Source organism: Ictidomys tridecemlineatus, chromosome 10 (assembly GCF_052094955.1).
Source record: "Ictidomys tridecemlineatus isolate mIctTri1 chromosome 10, mIctTri1.hap1, whole genome shotgun sequence".
In the NCBI taxonomy this organism is placed as follows: domain Eukaryota; kingdom Metazoa; phylum Chordata; class Mammalia; order Rodentia; family Sciuridae; genus Ictidomys; species Ictidomys tridecemlineatus.
The window spans coordinates 97,483,974-97,496,009 of NC_135486.1; the positions used below are offsets into that span (position 1 = coordinate 97,483,974).

Consider the following 12,036-nt stretch of genomic DNA (forward strand, 5'->3'; position numbering starts at 1 on the left):
TCTATTTTTAAAAAATATTTTTTAGTTGTAAATGAATTTTATTTTATTTACTTATATGCAGTGCTGAAAATTGAACCCAGTGTCTCACACATGCTAGGCAAGCGTCTACCATTGAGCCACAAACCCAGCCCTCATTAAAGGATCTTTTATTGTGATCAGACTTTCTTTATATTATGTATCAGCCTCAGGTTTCCAGCTCTGTCTGTGTAAGTTTGTGGTGTGCTGAAAAATATTCCTCATAAATGATGTACGTTTGATGCGTTGTAAATGTCACAGCTGAATCCTTTGGGAGTTCTCCATGAAGATTCTTTGTATTCTTTGGATGTCTCAACATTTGCTTTCTCATTTAATTTTATTTCCCTGTTATAACATTTTAACTCTTGCTTGTTTGTTTGTTTTATAACGAATCTGCTTCATACATGTTAAGCAAGCAAACTGCACCCCAGCCTATATTTTAATTTATACAAAGTTTCCATTTTCTATAAACATTATTTTTTTTTAGATCCATAGAATCAACCTCATCTTCTTTTTTTTTTAATCTTTTTTTTTTTTTTTTTTTTACTTTAAAAAATAAAACACAGCTCTTCTTGGTCAGTGTCCCTGTCTAACTCTCCTTTTCTACTCTAAAAATTCCAAGTACAGTCACCAAAACAAAAGAAAGGGTACATAGCTGCCTCTTTCTTTGCAAGAAGTCTCTTTTATTCACTAAAAACAAAAACCAAACAAAATCAGAAAACCCTTTGTCACTTAGATTCTGAAGCCAGAACTCTTGTGGCAAAGGACAGGTGCTGTTTTCTTTCATCTTTTCTTGCTTTGAGAAAACAGTGGGATGTTAGACTCTCACTACTTCTTTGTATGTTCTTTTTCACTGGGGTTCATAAGTCACTCGGTCATCCAGGATGTCCTGGATGGAGACATGTGCTGGTAATAAGAATCACATGGGTGTGCGGGTGCACACAGGTGCATGTATGTAACAATAGCACCCGGGCGTTTCCCCACACACCACACATAGTAACTCCTAAGCCTCCTTTCTTAGGCCAACTCCAGCATCAGCTCTCTGTTGATGTCAGCCCAAGGGGAATGAGGACAGGCCCCCAACTCTCCATGTATATGTACCCAGAGCTCTGTGAAGACCTGGAACTTGCTTAGTCACTGGGGACAGCTGCCCAGATGCCACCTGCCCAGAAGCAGTCTCCTCACCCAGCCTACCACAGTAGTGGAAAACTCAGTGTGAGTGGCCAGAAAGGGGCAGCCTTACCTGGTCCGCACCATGGGTGGTGGTGGTAGGCGATAGAGCATTGGTGAGAATCCGCCTCCATCCTGCCAAGCTGGCTGGGGCACATGATTCAGAGATCCATGCTCTTTATTTAAATTAGTACTTTTGTTCTTACAGCAGTCTCCATCAGGTGGGTTCTGCCATCTCTGTTTTATAGATTACAGAGCAAAGCCTAAGTTGCTGATGGAACTTATAGGTGTCACACTCATTAGCAAGAGATGAAGCCAGGCTAAGTGGACCCAGCAGCACAGCCTGGGAAGGACCTTAAACTAGGCCCAGTGTTTGGAGACTGGGATGGGCTGTTTGCCCTTAGCTTCGTCCTGCACCCTGTGCCCCCTGCAAGCCACAAAACACCTAGCAGAGTCTGGTTTCTCCAATCTTTTGTAAAAGACTGCACCCACTGATAGGGCTCTGTTTGAGTCCCAGCAGGAGGGGCAGGGAGAAAGAGGACATCATGTCCTAGAACGGCTGCCACACGGGGCTGGGACTGTTCCCCTGTGGTAAGAAGAAAGTGTTGGATCCAGGCTGAAGGTGCACAAAAGTTCATGTGCTTTGTTCCTTCAAGCCAGTGACTGCCATGAAGCTGGGGCCGTGATCTTCAGGTCACCTGTGTCCCCAGCGTAGAGATTGGTCCTCTCACTGCAGGGATGAAGTAAGGTATTTCCAGACACAGCAAAAAGCACGGGCAAGGCCATGAGCCTGGGAGAAGGTGGCCTTCAGAGAAACAGAATTTAGTCTTAGGATTGTGGGGGTCGGGGGAAGAACAGTTGAGAACACTGGATCTGAGGGCCTCTGTTCACCCAGGCTCCTGTCCATTCCACTCAGGAGTCTCCAGCTACTCTTCCTACCTTTGCTGTCCTGCCAGCCTCTGTTCAGATTGTACAGTGCACCCTCTCTGATTCAAATCCTGGTCTCTATTCCTTTCCTCCATCCCTCTTCAAATAATAATAATAGTAATAACAATAACGCAGTACTGTGTTGAGTAGGATTAAGTCTATCATCAGAGACTCTGGTTTCCATAATTGCAGAACCCAGGCCAGGGTTGAAATGAAAGCCTGCTGTTGTGTTGTATCAAGGTGAATGTATTTTAATGAGTGTGTCCATTTGGGGCAGGCAGAGGCAGAACCCAGGTGGCACAATCAAGTGGCTGTTCTTTAGGCCTCCTCTGCACCCACCGGTGGCTTTACTGCTCTGTGCTCCCCGAGGTGGCATTCAGGTGCATGGCACCACTCTCTGGCCTATGTATTTGGATCTCCCAGTGTCCATTTCCTCCTGACCCTTTAGTCAGAGTGTTGGTTGCCAGACACAGAGAGGGCAGTTGTCCACTCTGGCCTCTGGATCAGTACACATCATCCAAGACTTGGCCTTCCACACCTGAGATGCACCTGCCCAGGGTGCCAATAGCTTGTCCTCAATAGGATGTTTGATTGGGAGATGGGAAGCATCCCTCCCTCCCCCATCTCCCACAGCTGAGCTTTAGGTCAGGGTTTCCCACCTCGGGGATCACCCAGAGACCATCAGTGAGGCCTCCTGGTTGTCCTCCCCTCTTACCTGCCTGGGTCCATGTCTTGTCTTCTCAACTTTATGCCAGAGACTGATTATTAATGTTTTCTGACACTTGGCCAAGCAGTGTCATGTGGAGAGGATGAAACTGATTGTCTTACAGGAATTGTGGCTTGAGTGCATGCAAGCTGTGAGCTCCTCCTGTTAGTGGCATCAGGGCCCCTTAAATGCAGCAGCCCTCCACTGTCCTGGTGCCCTGAGCACAGCCCATGACAGCATAGCTTCTCTTTTTTGCTAGATCAAATTTTCTTTGGCTGAAGGCAAAGAGAAACCCAAGCAGCAGCTGAATCACTAGAGTACCTTTACCAAAGATCCTCCATTACAGCACTGTCCCCAGCCAGTTCCAACCTCATCCAAGGCGCACACAGCAGGTTGAGCTTGGGAGAGAGCGTTGCCCATTCAACCTTTATGTTACTTTGCATTTTCATGTGAATTTGTTTCTAACAGGGCCACTCAAGAATTTTCATCTGGGTTTTATAAACTTACAGCTATTTTCAGCCAGCCTCAGAGGCACTCCTGGGTGTGTTCTGAGTGCGGAGGAGTCTGCATAATGACAGAGGTGGAAAAATTTGGCAAAGGTCATGGAACAAGATAGGGACAAGGTCAGTTTCTCTGAATGAGACTTCTGATGTGCAGCATGTGTTCTTCCTTTCCTTCCACTATTATCTGATTTTTAAATGATAGCATTTAAAAAAATGTTTGAGATAAATCAGGCCAAGATAAAATGTATCATAAAAATGGCCCTATCCATTTAAACGTTAATGGTTCTGAGCAGAGGTCTTTGTACCCACTACAGTTAACCTCTTATGGACAGGGTGCAAATTCAGAGTGGAAAGGGAATGAGCTGAATATTTCTAACAAATTTTAAATGGCCCAAAGTCCTCCTTATCTGCATATTTTCCATCAGCTGGAATTCCTGGAGTTGCAGTAAATGAGCAACTCCTCATTCATTTCCTCCTAGGTAGGAAATGCCCATGATTATTGAGATTCCGTGATCTTGCAGCTTTTGGGTACCTAGATGGTCCTTAGGCCTTCATTTTTCAGAGCGGACAGAGGACTTTGACACTTTTGAGGTGACCCAGAAAGCTGGGCTCCAACAATGACTTGTACTTGGAAGTTGTAGTCATAGCCTTGGAATTTCCTTCAGAGCCACAAAACAGCCTGGGTCAAAGGGCAGATTGTGAGGTGCTGTTGTAATGCATCCGGCATCCTTAGGATAGCCTGCATTGTAAGGAACCCTATGCGGGAAGGATTGCCACAAGAAGCAATTCTCCATGTTTGGGCTTGGCTTGGATGCTTTTGAGCTCTGAATTTTTGCTTTGATAATAAAGTTTCAAAGATGGCATTTGAAGTTATTTAGAGACTATTGGTAATTTTCCTAAACAAAACATGTCTTGAAAATGTTCATTCTTCATTTTGTATCATCCTGAGTCATTAACATTTTTTTATTTTATCATCTCATAAATTTATTGTCAGAAAAATAAATGTGAGTTACAACTCAGAAACTTCTTTTGCACAGAGACATACAAGTAGGCATGTGGTAACTAAGTTAAAACTTTTTTTGCAGGCCTGTGGGCATTACCTGACAGAGCTATCCAAATTGCTCAACCCCTTCCCGATCCCTTGCCTCCAGCATCTTCACCATAACAGTTGCAGTGTAAATTAGCCTCAAGACACTGAGAAAATAGAATAGCAACATGTGTCAATTGACTATTTGTTTCAGTTTTTATTTATTTATTTATTTATTTATTTATTTATTTATTTATTTATTTATTTATTTATTTTTGCAGTACTGGGGGTGGAACCCAGGTCCTCACACATGCTAGGCTAGCACTTTACCACTGAGCTACATCCTTAGCCCATTTTATGTATTTGTTTGTTTTGAAACAGAGTCTTGCCAAATTGCCCAGGTTAGCCTTGAACTTGAGATCCTCCTGCCTCAGACCCCCAAGTAGCTGAGATTGCAGGCATTCTGTATTGTGCCTGGCTTAGTTTTGATTTTAAACGATGCTTTTTTTTTTTTTTTGAATTCAGAATCTGATATCTTCAAATGGATGTGTTACCATTTGTATACTTGCATTACGTTTCTACAAAAATACAATTAATAGCAAAACTAGGATTATTTCTTTGGAGCTCTTCCTGCATATATGTATACCATGATATGTAAAATGTTTGGTGAGGAGCAAGAAAGGAGGAAGAGAGGACATCTAAACAGTCACTAAACCTTAAGACAGAGAAAAAGTATGTGGTATGGAGAAAAAAGTGATAATAAGAAGCACATGAAAATGGGATGGACTTGGCTTTATATTAGAAGAGAAAATATTCTTAATAAAACATATCTGAGGTTTTCTCACTCAGAATGTTTATAGTGTCTTTAAGAAAAAGTTGGCCAAACATTGATTTCCATTGCCTTCCATATCCCTGCGTGATGTGGGCAGAGTACTTTCAAAGTTGCTGGGCTATGGCTGTTGCAAATCTGAACCTCAACAAGAAAAAGCAAATCCCTGAACTGGGCACCCTGCACCTCCCCCCACAGAGTATTCTGAAGTCACCATTTAGTCATTCCTGTTTATTTATTTGCTATTTTCGCTAGTTATTTGTTGATTGTTTTCTTTAAGTCATGCCCCAAAGAGGAGACTTCCCTATCACATCTGAGCAATAGTCCCTTCACCATTGGGATTGTATCAGGCTGTCATAGACAGACACCCTCAGACATGGGTATTTATGAACCCCCTCTTCCCAGCTTTTGTACTCCAGGAATCACTTCCAGTCACAGTTGGCTACCTATTAATTCTCTACAGACAGAGAATGTGTCAGACATTCAGTCTTGAGTATTTGGATTGTGTGACAACTTTAATTCTCATTTTTAAATTCATAAACTTGATTTTACGTGTTAAAAATAGAAGCCATCTAAGTGAATTGGCTGAGTAAGAATCTTGTCAGGCTCCATTTCCTATGTCTGACTTCAAACAATCTCATTCATCTTTCTAGATAAAGTTTCTTTTTCAGGACTCTTTTAACTGGGGGTCGGGGGCGGGCGGCGGAGAAAAGGAACAAGTTGAGAAATAATATTTGGGTGGGAGTGGGGGGTGAAGAGGAGCCACCCAGGAGTCTCTACCCTAGTACATCAACTATTTTGATTTTGCCTTCTAATCCCATCCATTTTCATGACAATTTTATTGGCTGCTTCATAGCACACATATTGTTTCATGTTCTGCTATGCCCACTTAGGTTAGAATCATATGTGTCTTCCCTTACTGATGCAGTCTTGATGATTAGGAGTGTAAGTTAACAGCAAAGTTGGATAAATCAAGGTGGACACCTCACTTTCAAAATCACTCTTTTCCATATATCCCTTAGAGGCACAGAGCACTTGGCAGGCCTGTGCTTGGTATAGAACTTTTTTGCAGAATATGATTTATGGTTGGGATGGTAGCCAGCTGACGTCTCTGCGAAGCCTTGTTCTCCAAAGGATTTCCTTTGAGGGTGATGCCAGGACTCTGATTGTGCCTGAGCAGCTGAAAATGAAAGGGGAAGAAAAAAAAAAGCAATATTATTTTACAATTGTTAGTATTCAGAAGAAATTTTCACTGTGCCTGGCAAGGCAAACAAAGCTACAGATGTCTCCTCTTTCTCTGTCCACACCCACGAGGATGAACCTTTTCTGAACCTCTGATGAAAACAGGGAACTCCAGTCTTACTGGAGAATGGAAGAGCAAACAGTGCACTTTGAGAAACAAACCCCAGCCATACTGTCAAAAGAAGGTCGTACCTTGAAAAACATCATGATTCAAACCCAAGTGTCTGTTTCAGCTTATTCCTCTGTACCAGTTTCTTGCAGGTAGATTTTGCTTTTGACAAGGGAGGCATTAAAATCTGGAGCATGCTTGCAAAATCCCAAAGACTAGATACTAACATCTCTATACACAGCACATAAAGTGACATTATTTAACTTAATGAAAATTTTATTTTTTTAGATGAAAATAAGACCCTTGGGGTAAAAGTTTTAAGTGTGAACTTTATGTGCTTGGAAATATTTTGAGAAAGTGATTGTACTACCCATTTTTTTTTTAATCACTGTGATTAAAACTTTACTTAATGGAGTAATGTCTTTCAGATACCAAATTGTTTTCATAAAATTTGGTAGAACCTGAACAAATCATTTGAAAGCATGTGTATACACTCAAACTTTTACAACGTAATGAAGCTCAAAACTTTGTGTTTGGAAGATATGAAAGACAAGCAGCCTTTCTTGCATAAAACTCTTCTAATCCTTGAGCTTTGGGGAATTATCTCAAACCTGTGATAAATATATCTTTTTTAAATTTCAAAATAATACATAGAACAGTGGAACCACTTTCCTTCCTAGAACTTCCACTCTATTAAACTTTCCAGGGAGAGCTGAATTTCTGTGACTCCAGAATTTTATCCAGAGTAGCTACGAAGTTGCTATTAATTACCCAACTGAAATTTGAAATCAGCATTTTGCACTTTGTTGTCTTTTTTTTTTTTTAAAAAAATGAATCATTTGTACATATTGGCATTGCAGCACAGATTTGGTTTAATTTAAAATTGTAACGACTTTCATTGGACTTGGTAGTGGACTGATTGAAAAGAAGTAATTTTTTTTTCAAATTAAGTCACTCAATTAGGATGCCTACTATGTGTAAGGTTGATGAATTCTAATAGAACTTTGAACCTGTTTTTCAACTGAAGCAATTAACAACCAACCTTGTGTACAAAGAACTTTGCACAGAACCCATCTCATGTCCATAACTGAGTGTTCTGGCTTGTTTGTGCAAACTGGTGAGCCTTTGGGCTGAAGTTTTACCTCATTTTTAGCCCAGTTAAGTCTTTTTGTTAGAGTGCCTGTGAAGTTTGACTGCTGAGTTGTTATAGCCTAAAATCAAGAAGCATTTGAGATTAGACTTATCCAAGCAGACCATGCTGTTTTGTTCTTTTTCTTCTTTTTTTTAAATTTTTTTATATGTTTCTTTTGAGAAATATGTGACAGTAGAATGTATTTTGACAAGTTGTACATCCATGGAGCATAACTTCCCATTCTTGTGTTGTACATGATGTGGAGTTTCACTGGTTGTGTATTCACATATGAACATTTGGAAAATTATGGCAAATCCATTCTACTGTCTTTCCTATTCCCAACCCCCTCCCCTTCCCTTCATTCCCCTTAGTCTAATCCAATGAACTTTTATTTTCCTTTTCCTTTATTGTGTGTTAGCATCCGCATATCATAGAGAACATTTGGGGCTTTGGTTTGGGGGGATTGGCTTATTTCACTTAGCATGATAGTGTCCAGTTCCGTCTATTTTGATCAAGACCCTTTAACTGGGGAACTCAGAATTGATGGGAGCATGGTGGGCTGACTGCTTTGAGGAGGGAATAAGGGGATTTTCTCCTAGGGCTCTAGGAGAACTCCGGACATGCTCCTGGTCAGAGAACTATTCCTGTTGAATACAACGCTTTTTCCACCTTCCCTGGAGAGAGTGCTCGTGAGAACTTATGGCCATGTAATGGGACAGTGTCAGGATCTGCTTCTGTGCATCCTTTCTTTTGATTTGCTTAAGGTGACTGGTCACTGGGGGAAAGGTGTCCTTCAAGAGCACTGTTGAGTCATGTAAAATACTGGGCAGGAGGGGCAGGAAGGAACCTTATGGGTCATCTGACCTACACTGTGGTGTTGGAACAACTCACACCACTTTGTGGGAGCTAATTGCTACATTTTCAGAATGACAACGGGGTGCCAGTTGTCAAGCATAGCCATTATTAAAATTAAATTGTATAAATTCATAATTAAATGCATTATTTTAAAAGCCCAGGTCATATTCAAAGGGCATGATGTCCGGATTATTTTACTACACTTTGCCATTATTAGCACTCTCGAGATTATTTATCTGATGTTGGATAACTGTCAATTCTTTGTCATAACAGTAAGCTGACATCAGATGTAGTGAAGGTATTTGTTGTGCAGCATGTCAGTTTATGGGTTAGAGCCATGGCCACCTGACACGTGAGGGGCCTTGCTCTTCAGAGGATTGTTTTTTTTTTTGTTTTTATTTTTGAGGATGCTGCCAGGGCTCCAGAAAATGCTACAGATCAGGGATCCATCCTTCTAGAAATATAGTTGAAACCTTCACAAGTGTGTCATCAGGCCCAGCCCATTTGTTTCTGTATATGAGCCTGGGGTGCAGAGATGAATAAAATCCTGCAGCTGGGAACCATCAGAGCCATGCCTACCCTTGGGTCTCCTGGTGCTGGTCTCAGTGCCCTACCTTTCTGGTGTATTGCTAAGAGATAGCAGTCCTGAAAGGCATAAGGGACAGGAGTCAGGGTTATCTATGGACATTATCTCCAGGGCTGTCCTGTAATTGATGACAGCACTGTAGGGACTCATGTCATACAGGAGGAGAGGAGATGCTTAGCTAACACAAAAATCAAACTCAGTTGCCATTGAGTGGCCATCTGCTCCCTGGAGATGATCTCACTTATGGCAATATGGTTATTGAATAGAAGAAGAAAGGAAGAATGACTAATACCACCACTTGGTGTATGTTCTGTTTGTATTTGCAGATTTATTTCATGTTTTCTCTGTGAGAATGTAAGTTCCACAAGGTCAGAGACCTTTCCTTGTATGCCACTGTACACCCAGCTCCCAGAACAGCACCCTGTATGTATATAGGAAGTGCTCAATAAAGATTTTCAAATGCATGAACCAATGAATGAAGCAATCCGTCCAGCTTGGGACCCTCTGACCCTTTGTGTGATTCTCTAGACTCTCAGTGACCACCATTTCTTTTTCCTTGTAGATGACGGAGGGCCGTCGATGTCAAGTCCATCTTCTTGATGACAGGAAGCTGGAACTCCTAGTTCAGGTAAATCTTTGCTGGTCAACCTTCAATGTTTCTTCTGAATTTAATGAGATCCAGAGGTTGCTTCAGCAGAGGATAGAGGGACACGATGTCAACTGGTTTTAAATCTCTATTAAAATCGGTAGGAGAATGGCAGGGACACACCTCAAGTTTTGTATGTGTACTATTTTTGTTCAGTCTGTTTCTGTGGATGCTGTGCCTTGGGCGTTCAAGGCCAGATGTATATCTAACCTATTGTTCCAATCTCTAGAAGAGGAAATTCCACAACTGCCATTAGCTATTCTCTCTTCTGAGAAGGAGTTAACTGTAATGGAACCTAAGTAATAATTCTTGCTGTAACTAAAACTGATTTAGACTCCCTTGCTCAGAGGGGATGGAAAACAGTTCATTCTTTTCAAGTTGAGCTCTTGTAGTTGTGAAGAAAGAGAAACAGTCTCTGTGCTCTGTCTTCCCTCTAAGGGCTAAGTGGCCCCCTTCCTTCCCCCCATCCCCTGGGTGGACGTCACCATCACTGGTGAACATCTGGAGAAGCTGAGACACAGGAAATCAGCCAATTTCTCCCCAAACTGAGAACACATTGGGGTCAGAGAAGTCATTAGCCATCACAGACCCTGGTCTTGTTCACCTTGTTTTTGAAAAGAGCATTGTTTTGTTTTGTTTTTTTCCCCCAGAGTCGAAAGAATGGTGATGTTTCTGAACCTGATTTAAAGAGCTTTAAAATCCATTGTTCATCTTCAACTTTTATAACCCCCCCACCCTTTGGCTGATGTTCTCAAATGCCTGTCTCAGGTTCTGAGGGGGTTACGTCTTGTCCCCCAGAACATTTTGTCATAAAGATGCTACAGTTCATCAGAGGGCTGGAATGATGCCCACTGGCTCGTTCTCAGAGAAATAGTGCGTTGCAGAGGGGAGATCCACGTGCAGTCTCTGGTGTCTTGTTCATGCTGCTTGGATTTAAAAATGTTCAGACTGCAAACTTTAAGAGTTGGTGCTTTGAGCTTGCAAACTTTTAAGAGTTGATTCTAGGGCTGGGGTTGTGGCTCAGCGGTAGAGCACTCACTTAGCACATGCAAGGCCCTGGGTCTGGTCCTCAGCACCACATAAAAATAAGTAAATAAAATAAAGGTATTGTGTCCAACTACAACTAAAAAAAATAAATGATTTTTTTAAAAAGTTGATTTGAAAAGTATTATAAATGCAGTAAAGGAACTAGACAAACTAGAGAAAGATTCATAATCACATCACACTAATTCAAATACTGTTCTCATTTTGGTGCATGTCTTTCCAGAATTTTTCATATTTATATTTTTTGCATGGTTGTAAGCATAATAGTTGTATGATTGTATATATTTTCTCTTTCCACTTAATATTGTCCTTTGCTAATGTTTCCCAGCACATTATAAGTTGTCATCTTTGTTAAAAGTTGCAAAAATTCCAGAAAGGATATAATGTTATTATCTAACCATTCACCCATTTGAGCACTTTTAAGTATTTTTTAAAAATTATTTTTCCACTATTGCAGATAAATGCTGTGATGAATTTATGCCTGTGCATAGAGTTATCCCCTATCTTAGATTAGGTCCTTATCAGGTTAGATTCTATGGCCTCTAGTCTTGTTAAAAGTCAGACTTGTGTTTGGATCGGGGTGAATGCAGCAATAAAGGAAACCTATTAAGTCGAGCAAGACATTTTCAATTAGTAGAATCTCTCTATGACCCACATCAGATGCTTTGTATTGTCAGGAATTAGATGAAGAGTTTATAGGTGTGTGAGTGCTCTCTCTGGTGTGTTTTATAGGCTTTTCCTAAATCCATGCTTAGGGCCTTAGAAGGGGGCCATATTCTGGGGCAGGAAATGAGAACTCGAGTGGCAGTCCAGTTACTGTGCCTTGGCCCTGGGAAAATCTGAATGGGGGCAGCCAGGGTGGACTTGAGTCACAGAAAACATGTTTAGTTACTGATGTGCACATTTGGGAAAAATTGTCCTCAACCCTGCAAAATCAAGAAGATGTTGAACTAGGTTAAGCAAGAGGAACTGGGCTTTTGCTGCCCCTGGATGGAATACTTTCTGCATGGAATTCCCTCTTCCCTGAATGCTTTCCTTCACACGCCTCCCCTCAGCCTGGCTAGTTTCCATTCAGGACACTCCCCCACCCCACCCCAAAGGCTTTCCCTGAGCCTCCCACCACCCTCCTCACATCTGGGTTTTAGCTACTGCTGCCCTGTGGTTTTTTTCCTTTTTTTACCCCAATGGGATCAAGCCTTGTCACCATTGCTTGTTAACTTTTTCCCATTTCCCAGAGCCCCCAGC

The 12,036-nt window shown here is 41.5% G+C and overlaps 1 protein-coding gene across 14 annotated transcripts in view; it reads left to right on the forward strand.

Annotated features, from left to right (window-relative positions):
* Positions 1-12,036, forward strand: part of Frmd4a (FERM domain containing 4A) — a 571,051-nt gene that overhangs the window by 387,862 nt on the left and 171,153 nt on the right. For all 14 annotated transcript variants that reach the window (XM_078023496.1, XM_040277346.2, XM_040277343.2 and 11 more), the window contains one exon: positions 9,664-9,729. In XM_078023496.1, coding sequence (XP_077879622.1) covers positions 9,664-9,729 — 66 coding nt within the window. The remainder of the gene's footprint in view (positions 1-9,663; positions 9,730-12,036) is intronic.